The sequence below is a fragment of the Salmo salar genome, chromosome 22 (assembly GCF_965601325.2).
Source record: "Salmo salar chromosome 22, fSalSal1, whole genome shotgun sequence".
Lineage (NCBI taxonomy): Eukaryota > Metazoa > Chordata > Actinopteri > Salmoniformes > Salmonidae > Salmo > Salmo salar.
The window spans coordinates 29,504,196-29,529,836 of record NC_138312.1 but is presented as its reverse complement, the minus strand read 5'-3'; the positions used below and the strand labels follow the sequence as shown (position 1 = coordinate 29,529,836).

The window sequence follows — 25,641 nt, the reverse complement described above, 5'->3', positions numbered from 1 at the left end:
AAATAAGGTGTTTACTATTGATCATTTTAGAAAACAAGTCCATTAATTCCAAATCAAATCAATGTTAATTTGTCACGTGCTCCGAATACAACAGGTGTAGACCGATTGTTGCCAGCACCCGCCCGCCCGACTAGCAACACTATTAGCAACACTACTCTGGACAGTTCTGACTTAGAATATGTGGACAACTCTTAAATGCAAGTAAAACTAAATGCATGCTCTTCAACCAATCACTGCCCGCACCCGCCCGGTTCTGACTTAGAATATGTGGACGACTACAAATACCTAGGTGTCTGGTTAGACTGTAAACTCTCCTTCCAGACTCACATTAAGTATCTCCAATCCAAAATTAAACCTATAATTGGTTTCTAGCCATTGTTTTACACACCTGGTTTCAATTCCCCAATTACATGTTCATTATTTAACCCTCTGTTTTCTCCATGGTTTTTGTTCATGATTGTTTTATGTATGTTCGGTCCGTTATTGTGGGCTCGGTTTTACGCCACGTTATTGGAATATTTGAGTAAAGTTACTTGTGTTACTAATCTCTGCTGTCCTGCACCTGACTCCTCTGCACCAGCTACACCCAGACCACTACACTAACTGCCTGTGTATTTGGTTCCTAACTTCCCTGAAAAGTTGCATATTCATTGTTACAGCCCCTACTATACTTATTGCAATGAGTAGTTTGCTGCCACTCCACCCTGTTAGCCTGCATTCTCTCAAGATGTGCCAGCACACTGTTCCGCCCATCCCTGAGTAGAACACAAACCTATTCACTCAATAATACGAAATGCTCTGAGACCAGGTTGGTTCACTGTAGGGAGGTCCAAGTATGAGGGTAGAGTGATGAATACCAGTGGAGTGAAGAAAGTGTTAATCACATTTGTGATAATGAGTTTTTGACAATTTGACGTAGTTTACAGACGCAACCTGGATAATGTCCGAAACTGGTCCGAAATCCAACAGAAGTGACGCCAAAACACTCTTGACTGTTGAGGCGAGAAGGCTTGAGAAAGGAAAAGAGAAAGAGAAGGGGGAGGAGAGGACTTAAAGATATTGGAGGGTGAGGATGAAATGAAATAGAAGAAGCACTTTATCAGTTGATCTTGTGGAGAGGGGGGTAAATGCATTCTGTGAAAGTGGCAGAGTTGTGCCAGTGATAAAAGGTATTAAATTGGACTAAAAGTGTAAAGAAATTAAATTGATCAAACATTTTTGTATACGTTTTGAATGAGGTAGTGTGGATAAAGTCGTCTTCGCTGTTTGTGTGTGTGTATACCAGAGCGCCCTTGTGTGGGACCAGTTTGTGATGACTTTTCAGCCTTTCTAAGGAAGCAGGCTGTACAACAAAAAAACGGACTTATCACTTGGCACATGAGAATCTCGAGGAAGTGTGAGAGGGAAGGAACTGTAATACAGTACAACAAAGCTATGGACAGTGACTAGGGAAGATCCCATTAAGGGTGCACTTGTTTGCTCTATTTCATGATAACGTATTGATCCAATTTATGATGGAGTGGCTTGGATTTTCCTGTTTGCTGCTCGGTGTGTTACTGTGGCCGAGCAGCACACAAAACGTTGTACCTGACACAGGTAAGTTTAGTCTACCTTATACAGGTGTGTCACGGTTAAAGAGATGGCTGTGTGCATATTTCAGGAATGCTTTTAAGCTTTTAACAACGTTCCATTCTGCAGAGTTGAAGCTGGTAAAGCCGGGATACTCAGTCACATCATTAGATAATCATTTGTTTTAGTTCTCTAACAATGAACTTCTTGGGATGTTAAACTATGTGCAGAAATATGTATCTGATCTATTAGTGAAGTATAGCCTACATCCACAAGTAGTAACTTATGTACACTGTCTATTTTCTTGTCCTCATCATTGTAGTATTGACAGAGTTGTCTATATGATTCAGATTTTTTCAGTATGTTTGTTTGAGAGAGGAAGAGAGTTCCAGCTCTTGGGATTACAGTTGAAAGGGAGACAACAGAAGTTCTGTCTTCTATTGGTATTAGTTGCTATCTTCAAGAAAAACCTTTGCCCTGCTGTCCTTGGCCAGAATGTCTCTGGAAATCCGGAACATTTTGTTTGCCAAATGACAGTAACAAAGCTGTATTAATATGGGCACGGTAATGGTAGTGCCCAACTAATTAAAAGTAAACACTTGGATCTATGACTCAGGTGTCTTTGAAAAAGATTAAGCAAAGGCTTTGGATATATTTCTCTACAGGTCATAAAGGTGGGAACAAAGCTTAATTTAGTTTTGTGGCTACTTTTTAATGACATAAATAAAGAGGAAGAGGAATGCATCTCTCTCACATACACTCTCTCTCACCCACAAACACCTCACTGTGGATCTCAGAGAGGGAAGAGAGCTGCATTCCTCTTCCTCTCCTCCTCTTAAGTGCCAGCGCAAATCCCCTTTCTCTCTTCTCTCTCCTTCTCCTTCTCTTTTTTCCCCCAGTACTTACACACTCTGCCTTTCAATTTCTCCCTCTACAGTAATTACACACTTTAAGATATCTTATTTTTGTTGTTGAGATAATACTTTATTTCTCTTGGCGGGGATGCTGAATGTAAAAACTGTCTTGACTTACCCCACTCTCCCCTACATAGATGGTTGAGAAAGAAAAGTGCTGTAAATTGTTCCAGAGAATAAAGAGATGCTAAGGTCCAGTGACCATTATAATGTGCTCATCAAAGAGCATCTGGCCAGACTGTGGCTATTCTCTGCATATAATGTTGTCTCTCTCTCTCTGTATCTTTCACTCTCTCTCTGTAGTTTGGTCTCTCTCTCTCACTCTCTCTCTCTGTTGTTTGGTCTCTCTCTCACTCTCTCTCTCTGTTGTTTGGTCTCTCTCTCACTCTCTCTCTCTGTTGTTTGGTCTCTCTCTCACTCTCTCTCTCTGTTGTTTGGTCTCTCTCTCTCACTCTCTCTGTTGTTTGGTCTCTCTCTGTCTCTCTTTATTTTTTGCTCTCTGTTATTTGGTTTCTCTCTATATTTTACATCATTTTTCTTCCCCATCCTTTGTTTTTATATGTTTAATATCTCTCACTCCATTGACAGCCATCTTTCAACCCATACCTTTATTCATCTTTTAGTACTCTTGTCTCTTCATTCTTCTTTCCTCTCCTCTCTCTTGTCCTGTGTTCTATGGCTTGGATCCCATTATGTTAAAGGCATGGGTTGAAAGATGCTTGTGGCCACATACCTGCTTACAATTCTCTCTGTAGATACAATTATCTCTGTAGACACACACATAGCATCTACAGAGGTCCTCTATGGCTCAATTGGTAGAGCATGGCACTTGCAATGCCACGATTGTGGGTTCAATTTCTGGAGCCACCCATGTGTAAAAGGTATGCATACATGACTGTAAGTTGCTTTTGATAAAAGCGTCTGCTAAATGGCAAATATATTATTTGATTATATATATATATATTTGCTGTATATCTACTCTATATATAAGGTGAATAACTTCAGTGTAATCTCTCTCTCCCTCGGTGTCCTTCTCCATCTCTCTCTTTCCCTCTCTCCCTACTCTCTCTCCCTACTCTCTCTCTCTCTCTCTCTCTCTCTCTCTCTCAGCTCTGAACTGTTGTGAGGGGGACATCCTGCTCCTGTTGGATTCTTCAGGAAGTGTGTCATCCTACGAGTTCTCTCGCCTGCTGCACTTCCTGTCCGAGCTGCTCCTCCCCTTCTCTCTGGGGCGGGGCCAGGTGAGGGCGGGGCTGCTGCAGGTGGGCACTGAGCCACACCTGGAGTTTGGTCTGGACGCCCACAGCACCCAGCCTGGCCTGCAGGGGGCACTGCAGAGGACCAGGCAGCTCCAGGGGGACACCAACACAGAGGCTGCCCTCAGACTGGCCCAGGGGCTGCTAGCCAGAGCTGGGGCTGGGGATGAGTTGGAGCTCCCCAAGGTGCTGGTGTGGCTAACGGATGGGGTACAGCCTGGCATGGTGGATGGACCAATGGCAGAGCTGAGAAGGGCGGGTGTGTCTCTGTTGGCTGTCTCTACGGGACACGGGAACTACCAGGTGCTGCAGAGGGTGGTGACCCCGCCCATCGAGTCCCATCTGTACTTTGTGGACATCGATGACATCAGTATCATCACAGAGGACCTGAGGGAGGCCATCATTGGTGTGTGGGGCGGGGGTGAAGGAGGGGGGTAATGACTCACAAAGACCAAGGACATAGATGACAAGATATGAAATATCATTTTTTGCCCTTCAAACTGCACAGACTTCTATAAAACAGTTCAGAGCATACAGTTTGAACACGACAGCAGAGGTGGGACTGTGCTGCTTGACTATGATTGAGTTTCCAGACTCAAGTATTTATAGACAGGACTGTGATTGCAGATGAAATCCTCTGTAATGCAAATGCAAACTCTACCCCACTGAGTTGTATCCCCCCCTCTCTCTCTCTCTCTCTCTCTCTCTCTCTCTCTCAGAGCTGATCCGTGTTGATCGCCTGAGGGTGGTACAGGTGTCCTCCCACAGTGCCGTGCTGCAGTGGCGTCCTGTACTCGGATCCAACACAGATTTCTACAGCTTTTTCCGCTACAGCTCTGTTCTGCCAGGTGGTGGGGAGGGTCAGCCTAACGGCGGGGCCAGCAGTGGGGGGCAGTACCACAGACGGACCCTCCCCAGGGATGCCAGCTGGGTGGAGCTGAGGGGCCTGCAGCCAGACACCATCTACACTGCCTCACTCACCCCCAACTCCCAGTCCAACCATGATTACCTCAACACTCTCAGTGTCACCTTCACCACACTACCCGGTCAGAGGGGGGGAGGGAAGGAGGGAGGGAAGGAGGGAGGGAGATGGGGATGTAGAGTTCAGTGATGTGGTAGATATATGAAATGAGCAGATAGTATAATAGAAAATCAACACAACCAGAATATATTTTTACATTATTGAACACATTTTATGTGGATAATAATATTCTCTTTGTGTCATGCCATCCTCTCCCTCTCCTATCCTCCAACCTAGAGGTGTTGAGCCCAGCGGTGGTCACAGTGGCAGACTCAGGTCCTGACAGGGTACGAGTGAGCTGGGGTCCTTTGCAAACTGAGCATGTCCAGCGGTACCAGATAGAGTATGGAGCTCTACCCAGTGGGCAGGTCCACACGGTTAGGCTACATGGAGATCAGAACTCCACTCTGCTCACTGGTCTAGAGCCAGACACACAGTACCTAGTTACTGTCAGCGCCCTGTACTCCACAGGCAAAGAGAAGGCCATGTCTGTCAAGGCCTGCACTCAAGAGGGTAAGATGTGAGTTGGTGTGTTTCTATTGATTTAGGGACAATTCGACATTTACTGGGTTAGGGGGGCTGTTCCAAAATAGGGGAGGGTTGTCAAGATTTTTTTGGGTTGCTCTGGGGAGTGTATTTTCTTTATTGGGAACAGGGGAGGGTAGTGCGTTTTTTCCCTGATTTACAATTTCCATTATGAAGGTTTTACGATATGTCTTCCATATAGCCAAATGCCCTCATCTGCTTACTTGCTTTTTCCCTATCAAGGTGCTTTGGTACTTCCCTTATGCACTACGCTTCTCCGTGCCATTACTATACCACAGATCAATATAGTCTACCAGTCAACTATCTATCCTGCCCTCTATCCATACTGACAATAGTGATAGTTGGATCATTTATCCAGATCTGCAATAGGTTAACTAGCAATCATACACATAAAATCATTCAAATATGCACACATTTTCTATATAAATCCACAAGATATAGAGGAATAACTGATTGGCAGCATAGAGGCCAGGTGCATCATTGCGCATGAAAGAACAATGAAAACACGCAACTCAAAAAGCTCCCCCACTGATCTTGTTAAGGGACAATACAATTATCCTACCTAGACTAGCCTACAACACCATAATCCATTTACATTTTACATTTACGTCATTCAGCAGACGCTCTTATCCAGAGTGACTTACAAATTGGTGCATTCACCTTATGATATCCAGTGGAACAACCACTTTACAATATTACATCTACATCTTTTTTTGGGGGGGGGGGGGGGGGTTAGAAGGATTACTATATCCTATCCTAGGTATTCCTTAAAGAGGTGGGGTTTCAGGTGTCTACGGAAGGTGGTGATTGACTCCGCTGTCCTGGCGTCGTGAGGGAGCTTGTTCCACCATTGGGGTGCCAGAGCAGCGAACAGTTTTGACTGGGCTGAGCGGGAACTGTGCTTCCGCAGAGGTAGGGGGGCCAGCGGGCCAGAGGTGGATGAACGCAGTGCCCTTGTTTGGGTGTAGGGCCTGATCAGAGCCTAAAGGTACGGAGGTGCCGTTCCCCTCACAGCTCCGTAGGCAAGCACCATGGTCTTGTAGCAGATGCGTGCTTCAACTGGAAGCCAGTGGAGTGTGAGGAGGAGCGGGGTGACGTGAGAGAACTTGGGAAGGTTGAACACCAGACGGGCTGTGGCGTTCTGGATGAGTTGTAGGGGTTTAATGGCACAGGCAGGGAGCCCCGCCAACAGGGAGTTGCAGTAATCCAATTAACAATTGAGTGCAATTCTACTCCAGGCTGTAAACTGCAGTGAAAATGTCATTTGAATAATGGTGCAAAAGTTTTTGTAACGTTTCATTCCATCTAGATCAGCTGTGGGTCTACTCTGGACAGATTCCATATAGGCACAGGAGCAGGCCAGTCTCGTTGTATTTTTACTTGTGATACTGATGCGCTGTCTGTTGCCAGTACCCCTGGTTGGGAAACACTGTTAATGAATGCTTGTTAAATGGTATTGACATTTAAATGTCATGAAACCCTTTACTTATCCTGACATACTGTACATTTATCTTACAGCCATTTATGAGGAGTCTATGCCTCCCACGTTTACCCTTAGGCTTTGCCCCTCTCTTTTTTCATTCTGTGATTTCTGGCTTTTAGAACAGAACACACACACTAACCTGTCCTCTATCTGTGTGTCTCAGTGCTGCCTGCCCTGGCTGACCTCCAGCTGACCCCAGTGGGGTGTGATGCGGTGCAGGTCCGGTGGTGGGGCCACGATGAGGGGCTGAGGGCGTACTGGCTCAACTGGGAGAGGGGTGAGACCCAGAGCCCCTCCCGCCCTGCATTCTCCTCCCTATACCTGCCCCCTGGCTCCCTGTCCACGCTGCTCACACACCTGGCCCCCAGCAGCCGAGTGTGTGTGTCCCCTGTCTACCGCATGGCCCGGGGAGAGGGGCTCTGCTGCACCGCACGCACACAAACAGGTCTGATACTGCGCGCACACATACCAGGGTTGGGCTCAATTCAGAATTTTGGAATTGATTTCCATTCAACTCATGAGTTACATTTAAATTAAATTGGCAACACTCCACAGGATGTAGAAATGGAATTTGAGTGACAGGAAGTAGAATTTAATTCAGTGCTATTCAAAGACATTCCACTGTCATAGAACATGAGAGTGTCATTAAATCTAAAGAGTGTGCAAAGCTGTCATCAAGGCAAAGGGTGGCTACTTTGAAGAATCTCAAATGTAACATTTTGATTTGTTTAACACTTTTCTGGTTACTACATGATTCCATATGTGTTATTTCGTAGTTGTGATGTCTTCACTATCATTTTACAATGTAGAAAATAGTAAAAAACAAAGGAAAACCCTGGAATGAGTAGCTGTGTCCAAACCTTTGACTGGTACTGTAAGTATTCAGACCCTTTGCTATGAGACCCAAAATTGACCACAGGTGTGTCCTGTTTCCATTGATCATCCTTGAGATGTTTCTACAACTTGATTGGAGTGCACCTGTGGTAAATTCCATGGATTGGACATGATTTGGAAAGACACACACCTGTCTATATAAGGACCCACAGTTGACAGTGCTTGTCAAAGCAAAAACAAAGCCATGTGGTCTAAGGAACTGTCCGTAGAGCTCCAAGACAGGATTGTGTCGAGGCACAGATCTGGGGAAGGGCACTAAAACATTTCTGCAGCATTGAAGGTCCCAAAGAACACAGTGGCCTCCATTATTCTTAAATGGAAGAAGTTTGGAACCGCCAAGACTCTTCCTAGAGCTGGCCGCTTGGCCAAACTGAGCAATCAGGGGAGAAGGGCCTTGGTCAGGGAGGTGACCAAGAACCCGATGGTCACTCTGACAGAGCTCTAGAAGATTTTTTTTTTAAACTTTAGTTTATTTGGTAAATATTTTCTTAACTCTTCTTGAACTGCACAGTTGCTTAAGGGCTTGTAAATAAGCATTTCACGGTAAGGTCTACACTTGTTGTATTCGGCGCATGTGACAAATAAAGTTTAATTTGATATTTCACTTTTTTATGGATTAGCAAACATTTCTAAAAACCTGTTATTGCTTTGTCATTATGGATATTGTGTGTTGATTGATGAGATGGAAAAATGATTTAATACATTTTAAAATAAGGTTGTAATGTAACAAAATGTGGAAAAAGTCAAGGGGTCTGAATCATTTCAGAATGCACTATAATTAATTATGCTAAATGAGGCAAATATAACTTGTCTGTGTATTGCCGTATATAAGACAATTGTTGGGACTGCCCCAGCAGAGCTTCTGACAGATGTTCACTATGGTGCATTACGTTTGTTGGAACATCTCCAGCTCGCTGATAATAAACAATGATTAATTTAAGATTGACTTTGAGTGTCCCTGTGTAAGAATTACCACGACAGAAGATTATGCCGTCATGTCATAAGGAAGACACATTCTGGGTCAGCTGGGTCAAGATAAACAGTTGTAGCTTCACCATATAGGTGATGTGATCCAAATGGATGGATTCCATTTCTCTGATTCCAATTAGAAGGATAGCCACTGACAGGGAGAGATGAATAAGGGTGAAAAGGAGGAGGGGTGGATGGAGGGGAAAAAGAAGACAACTGCATATTTTTTTATCTCCCATCATCCATGTCACATAGGCATTTTTGAAAGAAAAAAAAGATACAGCATATACACTTCATGAATAAAAGGTGAAAATGTACTTTCTCACACATTTTTTAGTTTTAGATTTCTCCCAAAATGCAATAAACATGTGAGCCTAGCTCTTGTGAACTTGCTTCTGAAGAGCACCATCTAGTGGGACACATATTCTACCACAGGTTTTGACAATCAGGCCTACATGAAACTTTTTAAGAATTTTTACCCTCTGCACTGTATGCACAGTACATCCCTAAATGTGAATGTAATGCAAAAAATGTATGTTTTTCATCACTCAGACCTTTGCTGATGAAACTGTATGACACTTTGCTGATGACACTGTAGTCTCTACCAATGGTGTAGCCTAATGCAATTTCTTTAGGTGAGGGAAAGCTATTTTATTTTAAATGACGTCATCATTTCCTCAATCAAAGTTTTTACTGACAGATGCACCCAATTAAATAGCCTATCATTATAAAATATGCATAACATGCATCCTCCAATTGCAACGTCTGCCTATGCCCACACATAGGCTGCGTTTACACACGCAGCCCAACTCTGATCTGTTTTTTCACTAATTGGTCTTTTGACCAATCAGATCAGCTTTGAATAATATCTGATGTGATTGGTCAAAAGACCAAAAGTGGAAAAAATATCAGAATTGGGCTTCCTGTGTAAACGCAGCCATTATGTCTCTAGAAAATGTTCTATTTTTAATACCCTCAAACACCAAGTTAGGCATAGGCTACCTAATTTCAAAATAGGCTATCAAAATAGGCCAAAATAGGCCATGATAATTCTTTACATTTTACCGGTGAAACCTCAAAACTGCCCGTCATTGATTGATCTCAATCAGTTTCATGGGAATATGCATTTTATGCATCTTCTTGAATTACTGTTTCGTAAGCAAATTACAGCAGATAGTGTTAACAAACTTTTAGCCTTTCTTATATTTTGTTTTAATCAAAGCATATATCCTGCTTAGTGGCTCGCTCTGTTGAGTTTTGGAGCAAGATCATTTTTTAAGGGGACAATTCAGCTTCAGCTAACCATCCTAAAATCCCATTAGAAATTAGATGTTTTGGTATAACAGTAACGTGATAGGCACACTGCGCTATGGTATTATATTAGGTTCTGTTATGTAAAATGCAAATAAGTAATTACACAAACACACCTACAGTACACTCCTCTCCTTAACCCCTTCCCCTGCCTGCCACGTACTCACTCCCAGACAAATAGTTTTTGACTTATCTAGGCCTGTATCATAGTAGCATTGCTGATCTAGAATGACTGATCAGGTCCCCCTGGTCTATGTAATTAGCAGATTCAGCACTGTTCAGCACTGAGGAGGGGTCACCTGATTGAGTTATCATTATAGAAAAAGGCCCATTTAATCAATACTTTAGTATCACTATGCTTTCTTTATGGTTATATTGCATTTTAATCACCCACCAACTAGATGTCAAATCCTTGCTTCCTCCATCCGTGTTTCCTCCAATCCTCGCCTCTCTTTCAAAGCACATCGGAGGAGGAGGCCCCAGGGCAAGGAACTTTCAATACTCTCCTCCAATGTGCTTCGGGAGGGAGGTGAGGAATAAAGGAAACAAGGACAGAGAATACATTGATTTGGCAGCTAGTACATTTTTAGACAATGCCTAAGTGAGTGAGTGAGTAGCCGTGATACCCAGGTCCTGTCCAGACACAACCCGTAGCCTAAAAGGAATTGATGGGTGGTGACATAGTGAGTAGGCTTGGGTGGTATCCAGATGTTCATACTGTCATACCATCCTTCTCTCATCCTGGGATTTATGGTATTACCGGCATAGCACACACTGGGGCATTACAAACACATGAAAAGCTGTTCAACTGTTCTGCCTGCGGCTATGGAACCCTGACCTGTTCACCGGACATGCTACCTGTCCCAGACCTGCTGTTTTCAACTCTCTAGAGACAGCAGGAGCGATAGAGATACTCTCAATGATCGGCTATGAAAAGCCAACTGACATTTACTCCTGAGCTGCTGACCTGTTGCACCCTCGACAACCACTGTGATTATTATTATTTGACCCTGCTGGTCATCTATGAACATTTGAACATCTTGGCCATGTTCTGTTATAATCTCCACCCGGCACAGCCAGAAGAGGACTGGCCACCCCTCATAGCCTGGTTCCTCTCTAGGTTTCTTCCTAGGTTCTGGCCTTTCTAGTTTTTCCTAGCCACCGTGCTTCTACACCTGCCTTGCTTGCTGTTTGGGAGTTTAGGCTGGGTTTCTATACAGCACTTTGAAATATCAGCTGATGTAAGAAGGGCTTTATAAATACATTTGATTTTGATTTTATTAACAGAATGCTAACTAAATTTGCATAAACTAATAGCGAAATCACATAGATGCTGTTAGCTAAATGCTAACGTGTAAAAATTAACAAACGAATTTCAAAGACAGGCAAATCCAGCTCAAAAAGTAATACAAGCATATACAAGTGTGGACATTTCAAGCGAAAATTAACAAGAGAAATTTTGCAAATGAACAAAGTTGTGATGCATGCTTTTCTGAAGGAAAGTAGTGGTTGGTGACATTTAAGATGAGGGAGGACGATTTGATTTTTTCATGAGTATGTCCTTATTTCTATTACAGCATATTGGATGACTGTCATTCATATTCCATTCACCCAGTTCAATATAACTATCAGGTTCGAAGGTAAGACCCAGATGCAGACTGTGTCGGAGAAACAATGTTTATTACAGCAACAAGGCAGGCAAACAACAGAGAACACAGGTATAAATACACAGGGGATAATGGGGAAGATGGGTGACACCTGGAGGGGGGTGGAGACAATCACAAAGACAGGTGAAACAGATCAGGGTGTGACAGTACCCCCCCCCCCCCCCCCCCCCCCAGGGGCGCCACCTGGCATCCTTCCTGGGCGCATACCTACCTGGTTGACCGGGGTGTCGGCGTTGGATGTCCCTGGCGGATAGGCCCGTGGAGGAGCAGGGAAGGGTGTTGCGGGCGTATTTGACCCAGAGCATCTGCAGGCTCCAGGAGGTGGGTTTGGCAGAGACCAGGCAGCATAGAGTTGTCTCCAGATCCTGGTTGGCTCACTCCGACTGGCCGTTGGACTCGGGGTGGAATCCGGACGACAGGCTGGCCGATGACCCAATGAGGGTGGAGAACGACTTCCAGAACTGAGATGAGAACTGAGGGCCCGGTCAGAGACCAGAGACCAGTAGCCCATGGATCCAGAAGACGTGCTGCACCATTAGCTGGGACGTCTCCTTGGCAGAGGGTAGTTTGGGGAGAGGAATGAAGTGGGCGGCTTTGGAAAACGGATCCACCGCAGTCAGGATGGTGGTGTTGTCATCAGATGGGGGAAGACCCATGACAAAGTCCAGGGAGATGTGGGACCAGGGACGGTGAGGGACAGGCAGAGGTTGGAGTAGGCCAGCCAGGGCTTGTCGAGGAGGCTTGTTTGGTGCACACACCATGCAAGCGGCAAAGAATGCGGAGATGTCAGGGACCATGGGGGGCCACCAAAAGCATTGTCGCACAAAAGCCAGGGTCCAGCCCAGGTATACCCCAGCCCAGGTGACAGGCCAGTCTGGAGGAGTGGACCGCATCAGGCGCAAACATCTGGTTATCTGGTTATCCCCCCCCCCCCCACTGGGTTTGGACCTGTTTCCCTAAACCCCAGCTGAGTGCCGTCACCAGGCACGAGGTGGGAAAGATGGTCTCTGGCTCGGAGGTAATAGCCGTGGAGCTATAACAGCGAGACATTGTATCCGGCTTGACATTCTTTGATCCCGGGCTGATATGAGAGGGAGAAGTTGAACCATGTGAGCAGCAGGGCCTATCTAGCTTACCTGGAGTTGAGGTGTTTGGCAGTGCAGAGATACTCCAGATTTTTGTGGTCGGTCCATACAATAAACGGGTGTTCCGCCCCTTCCAGCCAGTGCCTCCATTACTCCAACGCCATCCTCACTGCAAGAAGCTCACGATTTCCCACATCGTATTTTTTCTCTGTGGTGTTGACACGATGGGAAAAGAAGGTGCAGGGATGTAGCTTCATGACCAGTGCTGAACACTGGGACAGGACCTCCCCCACTCCTACATCCGACGCAATGGCCTCCACCACGAACTGACGGGAAAGGTCAGGAGGAACCAGGAATGGAGCAGTGGTGAAGCGGTGTTTGAGGTCCCGGGAACACCCGGGACAGCAGTAGACCACGCGAACGGAACCTTGGGAGAGGTGAGTGCTGACAGGGGGAAACCAGGGTGCTATAACGGCGATAGAAGTTGGCAAAACCCAGGAAACAGCTGCGCCCTGAACGAAGGCTGGGGCCAATCCACCACCGCTCTCGCCTTCCCAGGATCCATCTGGACACTCCCAGTGGAGATGATGTACCCCAGAAAGGGGATGGTGGCGCGCATGCTCTTGGGGGCTGCGTTGAGAAGACGAGGATGTCATCAATGTAGACGAAGATGAACCGGTTCAACATGTCACGGAGAACATAATTTACCAGAGCCTGGAACACAGCAGCGGTGTTGGTGAGGCGAAATGGCATGACCAAATACTCGTAGTGGCCACTGGCCGTGTTGAAGGCGGTCTTCCACTCATCCCCCTCCCGTATCTGCACCAGGTGGTAGGCGTTCCATAGATCCAGCTTGGAAAACATGGTGGCCCCCTGGAGCGTCTCAAAGGCCGAGGAGATGAGTGATAGCGGGTAGCGGTTCTTCACCGTTATGTCATTGAATCCCCGGTAGTCGATGCACGGGCACAGGGTTTTGCCCTTCTTCTCCACAAAGAAGAACCCCGCGCCAGCGGGAGAGGACAAAGGATGTATAAATCCTGCAGCTAGGGAGTCCACAATGTAGGTGTCCATAGCCTTGGTCTCTGTTCCCGACAGCAAGTACAGTCATCCCCGTGGCGGAGGGGTGCTAGGGAGAAGATCAATCCCGCAGTCATATGGTCGGTGCACCGGAAGCGAAGTGGCCCGGGCCTTGTTGAACACCTCCCTAAGGTCCTGGTACTCCGCGGCCATGGCGGAGAGGTCCGGGGCACCTTCCGAGCCCCCAGGAAAACGTCCTGGGGCAGGTTGAGCTGACTTCAGACACTGGGCGTGGCAGAACGGACTCCCGCCCATGATAGCAACAGTGGACCAGTTGATGAGGGGATTGTGTCGCTGGAGAAGGAATTGAATAGTCTGCACTTGATGAGCAGGAATTGAATAGTCTCGCTTTGATTCCCTGATGGGAGTGGTAATATGAGTGACCCGGCCTATAGAGCACCCATCCAGCGCTCTAACATCCATGGGAGTGGAGAGGGGCTGAGTGGGGATGTTCAGCTCGGAAGCCAGGGTAGCGTCCAAAAAATTCTCATCGGCCCCAGAGTCAATGAGGACCCGGGAAGATTTAGACTGGTTTCCCCATAGCAGAATGGCATGAACAGGGGTGCGAGCAAGGGAAGCAGGAAAGTTCCCCATATGACCCACCAGAGTACTCACTCCTACCAGTGAGCCTGGTCTTTTTAAAGGACAAGAGGACACCAAGACAACTCTTCGTGTTGATCCTGTATTGCTGTTCCGCTGGCGATAGCCCAGCTTTACATAGTTGCATAGGCTCGGGAAGTGGTGACTCAGCCGTCTTCGGCGACTCTCGGGGAAGGTCAGGAAGCCTTGGGTTCTCTCGGCAATAGGATCGTCGGGGACTTCCGGGATGACTCGGAGGCAAGGTGTAATCCCTGGACGTGCGAGCGAAGTCAAATTTCCTCTCCCTCCATCGTTCCCGTAGTCGCCCATCGATTTGGATGGTCAAAGCGATTAGGGAATCGAAATCCATATGTAACTCCAGAGCAGCAAGCTCGCCCTTGACCTCCTCCGACATGCCGTGCAGGAACATATCGAACAGTGTTTACTGGTTCCAAGCGCTCTCAACTGCCAATGTGCGGAAATGCCCTGCATAGTCGGCCACACTGCAGGAGTCCTGCCGAAGCTGGATTAGCTTCCGGACAGCTTCTCTCCTGGACAACGGGCTGTAAAAAACCTTCTTTACGTCTCCCATGAACCCCTCCAGACTAACACATATGGCCGGCTGTTGTTCCCATACAGCAGTAGCCCAGGTTAGAGCCCTTCCGGACATCAGTGTGATGAGATAGGCTATCTTGGTGCGATCCGAGGGGAAGGAGGAGGGCTGAAGCTCGAAAAAGAGGGCACACTGAGCTGGGGGGGGGGGGTTGGACCCCCTCCATGAGGCCACGAAGCAGTTCCTCGTGCCTCCCGATGGTGGCTTCTTGGGAGGAGATGGCGTCGCACAGCTTGGTCAGTCATGGCCAGTTCGTACTATCAGGTTTGAAGGTAAGACCCAGATACAGACTGTGTCGGAGTAACAATGTTTATTACAGCAACAGGGCAGGCAAACGTCAGATTAAGGCAGGCAGGGATCAATGAGCAGAGTACTGGGGGAAAGGTACAGGACGGCAGGCAGGCACAGTTCGGGTCAGGTAGAGGTTGGTAATCCAGAGGTGGGGCAAAGGTACAGAACAGCAGGCAGGCTCAGGGGCAGGCAGAGTGGTCAGGCAGGCGGGCTCAGACAGGCAAGGGTCAAAACCAGGAGGGCAAGAACAAGGGAGACTGGGGAAAACCAGGAGCTGAGACAAAAAAATGCTGGTTGACTTGACAAACAAAACGAACTGGCAACAGACAAACAGAGAACACAGGTATAAATACACAGGGGATAATGGGGAAGATGGGCGACACCTGGAGGGGGGTGGAGACAATCACAAAGACAAGTGAATCGGATCAGGGTCTGACAATAACAGTGATAGGTTTAGGCTACTACATGATACAAAAATGTTCAATACCACCTTGCAAACTCTTGCCTGCGTCCAGCTGATCTATGGTGTAATCATTAGTCCAACAGTTGCAAACAAGAGTTTCCATTGGACAAATTCATGTATGTTTATCCCAATTTCGCTCCATTTAAGAAACGTTTTTCAACAAAATTGGTGGAATGAATACACCCCTGATCACCCGTAAACACAGTTCACTTTCATAACAGACACATTGTATTCCTTCTCACATCTATTTCCTCTGCTCCTCTCACCTTTTCCCTTTGAATGTGGACTTCAATACATAACATATCAGCTGTATGTGACCAGGCGAAAAAACCTTTCCAAGCCAAACCATATCATAACCGCTACACACAGTCTACATCGTTGTCACCATATTAGCAAAGGTAACGTCATAGTCAACATAGCTAATAGTTCTAACTAATGTATTAGTAAACCTACTACAATCATGCAACAACGTTACAGTGTACAGTCAGTAAGCAATTTGGCACTTACACCAGCGGGCCCCAGTGGTAATGAATTTGTAAACCAAAAGTTTACCTTGACTTGGAAGAGTTCCAGTGTTGTGTTGGATATTCATAGCCAGCTAGCTAACATAGCATTCCATAGTGTCTGAGTAGGCTAAACTGGGTAGCTGTATTTGCTAGCTAAGTAAGTGAAACTGAAAGGGGGAAAATTACTAAATCTCTCTATCTCTCTCTTGCTTCTCCTTCATTTTGGAAGAAATTAATTTGTTGAAAACTGTTCAGCTATTGTCTTTCTTTCTCTTTGAGTTAACTACTCACCACATTTTATGCACTGCAGTGCTAGCTAGCTGTAGCTTATGCTTTCAGATTCATTATCTGATCTTTTGATTGGGTGAACAACATGTCAGTTCATGCTGCAAGAGCTCTGATAGGTTGGAGGACATCCTCCAGATGTTGTCATAATTACTGTCTAAGCTATGGAAGGGGGTGAGAACCATAAGCCTCCTAGGTTTTGTATTGAAGTCAATGTACCCAGAGGAGGACGGAAGCTAGCTGTCCTCCGGCTACACCACGGTGCTACCCTACAGAGTGCTGTTGAGGCTACTGTAGACCTTCATTGCAAAAAAAGTGTTTTATTCAATTATTTGGTGACTTGAATATATTTAGACTTGAATACATTTAGTCTAGTTTTATCTAAAAATGATAACTGAGGAGGAGTTTCTCTGAGGAGGATGATCCTCCCCTTCCCCCTCTGAGGAGCCTCCAATGGTGTACATGGAGCAGAGGGGAGAAGAACGAGAAAAAACTCTAGTAGGAAGCACAGGGAAGAAATGGCAACTGTACAGATAACTAATCTAGAGCTATTTCACTTCTGGCAGAAGGCCATTATAAGATATCTGATGGCAAACATTTAGTAGTGAATTGAATACAAGTGTAACTTCATCACCTCATGTGCGCCACACAACAGAGACTAGATAGATATAGAACGCTATGAACTCCCCAGCTCCCACTTTCTTCCATTGTGCTATTTATACTGAACAAAAATATAAACGCAACATGTCAAGTGTTGGTCCCATGTTAATGAGCTGAAATAAAAGAGCCCAGAAATGTTCCATACTCACAAAAAGCTTATTACTCTCAAATTTTGTGCCCAAATTTGTTTACATCCCTGTTAGTGAGCATTTCTCCTTTGCCAAGATAATCCATCCACCTGACATAATAAAAGATCCTCATAAAAATCAGTTTAAGCTAGAGATATCTGTTTTGCATTGGATGCATCTCAATCAACCACATCCGCCTATGTCGCACTTCCGCATCTGCGGTGAAAGGTGACAGAGCTAGAACGGTGTTTATCATGTCTGTAGCGTCCGAACAGGGACTCGTCTGAAGTCGGTACAATTTCTGTCTGTAGCGTCTGAACAGTTTGGGCTACACACTGACGCATCTGTGGAAAGGTGAGACTCCTACGAACACGTACTGTACATGTCAGTTGTTTTGATCTACACTTCGGTTTTGGGATCTCACAAGACTTGTGTAAATATCCCCCAGTACCAGTTCAAAACATGAATGGAAGTATATATGGAGACTGTTGAGTGTAAAAAAAAGGGCTTAAATACATGTAAAATAATAATAATAATTCCTGATCTTTCTTATATCTCTCAGATACAGGAAAGACACTTCAGAACAAACTTCCATTAGATTGTTGGAGGGAACTATCTGTTGGTCCATGTGGTGAATCTGTCATTCAAGGTGTTTTTGTAAAAAAAAAAATTGAAAATACATTAAAAAATGATACTTCAAGGGGTCTTAAAATTCTAAATCAAATAGCAAAATTATCCTTGTGGAAACAATTCCATATAGCTTAGTAGAACCCTCCCCCCACCCTTTGCCCCAGCTTTTACAGGGCTTAGACTCTTATGGGTTAAACAGCATGATCATTACACAGGTGCACCTTGTGCAGGGGACATTAAAACCCACTCTAAAATGAGCAGTTTTTTCACTGATCAATGCCACAGATGTCTCAAGTTTTGAGGGAGCGTGCAATTGGCATGCAGATGGCAAAAATGTCCACCTGTCACGTCCTGACCAGTAAAGGGGTTATTTGTTATTATAGTTTGGTCAGGACGTGGCAGGGGGTATTTGTTTTATATGATTTTGAGTGTGTGTTTATTGCTGATGTTAACATTGTTTGATTTATGTATTCCTGGGTTTTGGTTTAGTTCTATATTGCATATTTCTATGTCGAACTAGGGTGTTTATTTCTATGTTTAGGTATTGGGATTGGGGCCTTCAATTGGAGGCAGCTGTGTATCGTTGTCTCTGATTGAAGGTCCTATAATTAGGAATATGTTTGTTTTGGGGATTGTGGGAGGTTGTTCTTAGCACTGCTGTATTTAGCCTGCAAGACTGTTAGTTCGTTCATTTCTTGTTTTGTTCATTTAAGTGTTCACTAATAAAGTCAAGATGAGCACTCGACCCGCTGCGCCTTGGTCCACTTACTACGACGAACGTGACAGAACCTCCCACCTCCAACGGACCAAGCAGCGGAGAAAGGAGCAGCAGGTGGACTATCGGGAGTTTTGGACATGGGAGGAAATTCTGGACGGGGCTGGACCATGGCACCAGGCTGGGGAATACCGTCGCCCACCGGAGGAGATAGTGGCGCCGGTATGAGGCTATATATGCGCCGATAAGGAAGCAGGAGAGGCACCCCCAAAAAATGTTTTGGTGGGGGGCACATGGGTAGTTTGGCTAGGGCAGGCAGTAGACCTGAGCCAACTATCCGTGATTATTATGGGGAACAGAGGATCAGAGGAGCACCATACTATGTGGAAGTGCGCACGATCTCTCCTATGCGCACGGACAGTCCGGTTAAAATTGCTGATGTTAACATTGTAAACCGAGTCCCATGGTGGTTGTGGGTTATGGTATGGGCATAAGCTACACACAACGAACACAATTACGTTTTATCAATGGCAATTTGAACGCACAGAGATACCGTGATGAGATCCTGAGGCCCATTGTCATGCCATTCATCCGCCACCATCACCTCATGTTTCAGCAAGACAATGCATGGCCCTAAGGATCTGTACACAATTCCTAGAAGCTGAAAATGTCCCCCCTTTTTTTTAAGTAACCACAGTAACCTGTGGATCATGAGAGAACCTTCATAAATGCCTTATATCATATGACGCTGTACTTACTATCAAGTCAGACACCATTGGTCATTCATAACACATACACACATAAAGGCTTAATGACGTAAACACAAATGTATTAAAGCTTAAGGAATTATCACTAACAGCTCAAATAAAAACATTCAAGACAAGTTTAAACCATACATTTCCTTTTATTTTTATATTTTAAACCCCTTCCCATTAATACCACAATAGAAATACGTTAAAGCTGCGATATGTAACTTTTTGGGTGACCCAACCATTATTCACATAGATGAGTTATAGATCTGCCATTGGTATTGAAAGAAAGTCTAAGAAGTGGTAGAACGGTTCTATGTGTCATTCTTAAGTTATGTTTTTACTTTTAGTTTTGTACACCAGCTTCAAACAGCTGAAAATACAATATTTTGGGTTATGGAAAATATATTTCACAGCAGTTTAAGATGATTCTCTACACTATACTTGCTTATTTTGTCACAAACTGAAATTAGGCAAACTATTATAATTTTAGGAAATGCAAGAGGGATTTCTGCATAGTGCATCTTAAAGTTTGAAAAAGTTCAGCAATGCAATTACATTTAAAATGAAACTGGCCTGTGAACAGTGTAGCTTGTCCCTGAGCTGGGGGATGAATTGTTCTTGCCTCTCTACCTGCTGGAGGTACTGCATTTTGGTTCCAACCTTTTAAAAGTAACAACAAAGTTATCTGGATCAGGGCATTTCTGTGCAGCACTGATAGAACAGGTAGATTGCATTCATAAACTCAGCAAAAAAAGAAACATCCTCTCACTGTCAACTGTGTTTATTTTCAGAAATATTTATATGAACATAAGATTCAACAACTGAGACATAAACTGAACAAGATCCACAGACATGTGACTAACATAAATGGAATAATGTGTCCCTGAACAACTGGGGGGGTCAAAATCAAAAGTAACATTCAGTATCTGGTCTGTAGCCACCAGCTGCATTAAGTACTGCCGTGCATCTCCTCCTCATGGACTGCACCAGATTTGCCAGTTCTTGCTGTGAGATGTTACCCCACTCTTCCACCAAGGCACCTGCAAGTTCCCGGACATTTCTGGGGGGAATGGCCCTAGCCCTCACCCTCCGATCCAACAGGACCCAGATGTGCTCAAGGGATTGAGATCCGGGCTCATCGCTGGCCATGGCAGAACACTGACATTCCTGTCTTGCAGGAAATCACGCACAGAACGAACAGTATGGCTGGTGGCATTGTCATGCTGGAGGGTCATGTCAGGATGAGCCTGCAGCAAGGGTACCACATGAGGGAGGAGGATGTATTCCCTGTAACGCACAGTGCTGAGATTGCCTGCATTGACAACAAGCTCAATCCGATGATGCTGTGACACACCGCCCCAGACCATGACGGACCCTCCACCTCCAAATCAATCCCGCTCCAGAGTGCAGGCCTCGGTGTAACGATAAACGCGAATCCGACCATCACCCCTGGTGAGACAAAACCGCGACTCTTCAGTGAAGAGCAATTTTTGGCAGTCCTGTCTGGTCCAGCGACGGTGGGTTTGTGCCCATTGGCGACGTATTTGCCGGTGATGTCTGGTGAGGACCTGCCTTACAACAGGCCTACAACAGGCCTCAGTCCAGTCTCTCTCAGCTATTGCGGACAGTCTGAGCACTGATGGAGGGATTGTGTGTTCCTGGTGTAACTCAGGCAGTTGTTGTTGCCATCCTGTACCTGTCCCGCAGGTGTGATGTTTGGATGTACCGATCCTGTGCAGGTGTTGTTTCACGTGTTCTGCCACTGCGAGGACGATCAGTGGCCGTCCTGTCTCCCTGTGGCGCTGTCTTAGGCGTTTCACAGTACGGACATTGCAATTTATTGCCCTGGCCACATCTGCAGTCCTCATGACTACTTGCAGCATGCCTAAGGCACGTTCAGGCAGATGAGCAGGGACCCTGGGCATCTTTCTTTTGGTGTTTTTCAGAGTCAGTAGAAAAGCCTCTTTAGTGTCCTAAGTTTTCATAACAGTGACTTTAATTGCCTACCGTCTGTAAGCTGTTAGTGTCTTAACGACCGTTCCACAGGTGCATGTTCATTAGTTGTTTATGGTTCATTGAACAAGCATGGAAAACATTGTTAAACCCTTTACAATTAAGATCTGTGAAGTCATTTGGATTTTTACGAATTATCTTTGAAAGACAGGGTCCTGAAAAAGGGAAGTTTCTTTTTTTGCTGAATTTAGAAATTGTCATATAATGTGTTATTATTTAGACTGTATACTTACAGGTTTTATATTAGGTGAATAATTTCCAAATATTTTCTGTATGACGATGGAATCAGAATAGCAGGCCACCTTCAGGGCCACATTGCCAAATGAGTATATGGAGGAAAACATTTCAAACAAATCTCAAATTATTGATGTGATCAAGAAAACATATTGGCTCAGGACATACAGTGCTTTCGGAAACTATTCAGACCCCTTGACTTTTTCCACATTTTGTTACGTTAAAGCCTTATTCTAAAATGGATTAAATAAATGTTTGCCCTCATCAATCTACACACAATAAACCATAATGACAAAGATACAACAGGTTTTTAGAACTTTTAGTAAACTTATCAAAATAAAAAGCAAATACCTTATTTACTAAGTATATATTAGAGTCAAAATTGAGCTCAGGTGCATCCTGTTTCCATTGATCATCTTTGAGATGTTTCTACAACTTGATTGGAGTCCACCTGTGGTAAATTCAATTGATTGGCCATGATGTGGAAAGGCACACACCTGTCTATATAAGGTCCCACAGTTGACAGTGAGCAAAAACCAAGCCATGAGATCGAAGGAATTGTCCGTAGAGCTCCGAGACAGCATTGTGTCGAGGCACAGATCTGGGGAAGGGTACCAGAAAATGTCTGCCGTATTAAAGGTCCCAAAGAACACAGTGGCCTCCATCATTCTTAAATGGAAGAAGTTTGGTGACGGGTCGATGTAGTCCCCCCACTTAATCCACCCTATTCCCCTCCCAGCTGCTCGGGTGGCGGGGCCAGCACATGCTGCCCAAAGGTAGATTACTGTATGACCATTGAGAGTGCGTTAAGTGCAACTTCACAGCGCCGCCTGGTCCAAGTAAGAGAGGAAAGGCTGCCAGATTTGATCAAATGTTGATAATTTATTGTTCAGAATATATCTAATTCTTTCTAAGTGTACAGTGTTTGCCAATTCGCTGAGCCATAATTTGGTAGAGGGCGCTTCCCTCTTTTTCCAAAACAACAAGATTCATTTTTTTGCCGAAATGAGACTGTAAGAGATTAGTTGTTTTTGGGAGTTGGTTAATCCGTTTGGGGAATCGGACACTCCCAGGATTATCAGAAGCGGGTCTGGGTGTATTGAAGTCTCCAGAACTTCAGAGAGGACCCCAAAAATTCCACACCAATACCCATGCAAGTTCGAGCATAGGGCAAAGCAGTGGAGTAGTGTACCCTGCTCAGCCTGACATTTATCACACATAGGGGATGTACCAGGAAATATCCTATGTAGTTTGGTTTTGGAATAGTGTAATCTGTGTAATACCTTGAATTGTATGAGACAATGTCTGGAGTTAATGGAGCAGGTGTGGATATACTCCAAGCTGTCCTCCCAGTCTGCCACCGAAATATCAGTCCCTAGTTCTTCCTCCCATTTTGCCTTAATGGCATCAGTAGAGGGTGCGCTAACAAATTGAAAAGCATCATATATACGAGATATCAGTTTGTCTGAGGTGGGGCCTATTTTTATGCATCCGTCAAACGTGGAAGGTTTAGCATTCCCAAATGTTGGGAGGTGTTTTCTAACATAGTCTCTAATCTGTAGGTATCTGAAAAAGTTACTTCTGGGAAGATTATAAGTTTCCCTCAGCGATTCAAAGGAAGCAAAGGTTCCCCCTATATATAAATCCCCTACGGTACTTATCCCCAACTCTCCCCACCGCTCAAAGGTGTTATCAAGGTTAGAGGGGGCAAAGGAGGGATTCCTGGCAACAGGAAGCATGAATGATATTGGTCTAAGCTCAAAGTGGACTTTAATTTGCTTCCAGATTCGGACTGTGCTATAGGATTGTTACGGTAAAGTGACATCTCCAGATTGACAGGTGACAAAATCACAGCACCAATAGAGAAGGGGTGGCACTCCTCTCATTCCATACTAAGCCAGCTGGGTGGCAGGTGTGCGTCATCCAGCAAAAACGTAACAGCGCGGAGGTTGACGGCCCAGTAGTAAAATATAAAGTTTGCGAGAGACAATCCTCCTTCCATCTTGGATTTACAGAGGTGTTTTTTTACCTATCCTGTGTGTTTTATAATCCCAGATGAAAGGATTGATAATAGAGTCCAGTTGTTTATGAAAGGATTTTGGTTTGAATATTGGGATGTTCTGGTATAGGTAGAGCAGTTGTGGGAGGAAGACCATTTTAATGGCATTAATTCTTCCGAGCAGAGAAATTGGGAGAGTTCTCCAAAATTGTATGTTTGCCTTAAGTTTTTGCATCAGAGAGGGGAAATTCTCTTTAAATAGTAAGGAGTATTGTTTGGTAACTACAATTCCAAGGTAGGTAAATTTATCTGAAGATAGCTTAACTGGAAGATGTTCTAGCCAGGAGGTGTTTTGCAACCGTATGGGCATTAATTCACTCTTGTTCCAATTTATTCTGTATCCCGAGAAGGTACCAAACAAATTAATCACCTCCAGAATAGCTGGAATACTATCTTGGGGTTCTGTTACATAGAGGAGAATGTCATCTGCGTATAGGGAAATCTTATTTAGCGTATCTTTAGTATTATAGCCGTGTATTGCTGCATGAGATCTGATCGCTTGAGCGAGAGGTTCAATAATTAGGGCGAAGAGCATAGGCGACAGCGCACAACCCTGCCTTGTCCCTCTGTAAAGGTTAAATCGGGGCGACAATGATTGGTTAGTGAGTATTCTCGCACAGGGGTTCCTATATAAAAGCTGGATCCACCTTATGAACCCATCTCCAATATTACATTTCTGTAGGACCTTGAATAGATAGGGCCACTCAACTTGGTCAAAGGCCTTTTCAGCGTCAAGAGATATAATGGCAAGGTCCACGTTAGGTAACCTCTGAGAATACATAATGTTGAATAGGCGCCTGAGATTGAAGAATGAGTTTCTGTTAGGGATAAAGCCGGTCTGGTCTGAATGGACCAATTTGCCAATTAAAGTGCTCAGCCTGTTAGCCAAAGTTTTTGCTAAAATCTTTTGGTCTGAATTAAGGAGGGATATTGGTCTGTATGACCCTACCTCTTCCGGATCCTTACCCTTCTTATGTATAACTGTAATAAATGCCTCATCCAAAGTGGATGGGAGCACTCCATCCTCGTTGGCCTGAACCAACATTCTGTGTAGGTAGGGAGAGAGCATGTTGCTGAATGCTTTGTAGAATTCACCCGGGTATCCATCTGGGCCCGGGGTCTTGCCACTCTTTAGAGATTTTATTGTTTCTCTAATTTCTTCAAGAGATATTTCCTTATTCAGGAAGTTAGAGTCTTCCAGGTTCAGGGCAGGAAGATTACAGTCCTCCAAAAAGTTTTGCATAATTAAGGGGTTAGGATCTGCTTTAGATGTATATAAAGTCTCATAAAACTGACGGAATCTGTCATTTATGTCTTTGGGGGAAGAGAGTAATTCCCCAGATGCAGATTTAACTTTGTGAATCATTCGGTCACTCACATTCTTACAAAGTTGTCTGGCGAGTAGTTTGTGTGGTTTGTCACCAAACTCAAAATATTTTTGCTTGGCATAGAGAAAAGATTTAGCAATTTTAGCAGAGAGGATCTGATTGTATTTAAATTTTAAAGACATAATTTTTTTATGTTTCTCCCTAGATGAGTGTCTAGCATTCTCCCTATCCAGTAAGTGAATTTGTCCCTCCAGTTCTACCAATTCTCTTCTGTTTTGCCTACTCCTGGCAGTCTGAAAGGAGATGATACAGCCTCTCAAATAAGCCTTCAGCGTTTCCCACAGTAATGCTGGGGAAGTCTCTGTGTTGTCGTTGGTATCAAAGAAAAATGTAATTTGGTCTTTAAGATGTTCACAGAATGTTGGTTCAGTGAGGAGCTGAGGATTCAACCTCCAGACCCTCTCGTTTGGTAAGATGTCACCCAATCTCAGGGAGAAGGTGAGTGGACTGTGGTCAGAGATTATAATATCATGATATCTCACATTACAGGTATAGGGGAGTAGTTTAGCATCAACCAAAAAATAGTCAATTCG

The 25,641-nt window shown here is 44.8% G+C and overlaps 1 protein-coding gene across 1 annotated transcript; it reads left to right on the top strand.

The window, feature by feature from the left end:
- Positions 1–832: 832 nt before the first annotated feature.
- LOC106583063 (von Willebrand factor A domain-containing protein 1-like) lies at positions 833–8,623 on the top strand. The gene is made up of 5 exons (XM_014166844.3): positions 833–1,596; positions 3,594–4,145; positions 4,459–4,785; positions 4,998–5,273; positions 6,953–8,623. The coding sequence occupies exons 1-5, from the start codon at positions 1,512–1,514 to the stop codon at positions 7,324–7,326; spliced, it is 1,614 nt and encodes a 537-aa protein (XP_014022319.1). The 5' UTR covers positions 833–1,511; the 3' UTR covers positions 7,327–8,623.
- Positions 8,624–25,641: the final 17,018 nt, after the last annotated feature.

Bases quoted from the DNA above. Each gene is read 5' to 3' on its own strand.
- LOC106583063 (XM_014166844.3), top strand. From the start codon at position 1,512: ATGATGGAGTGGCTTGGATTTTCCTGTTTGCTGCTCGGTGTGTTACTG. The intron at 1,597-3,593 runs GTAAGTTTAGTC...TCTCTCTCTCAG, and splicing joins AAACGTTGTACCTGACACAG to CTCTGAACTGTTGTGAGGGG. The intron at 4,146-4,458 runs GTGTGTGGGGCG...TCTCTCTCTCAG, and splicing joins CCTGAGGGAGGCCATCATTG to AGCTGATCCGTGTTGATCGC.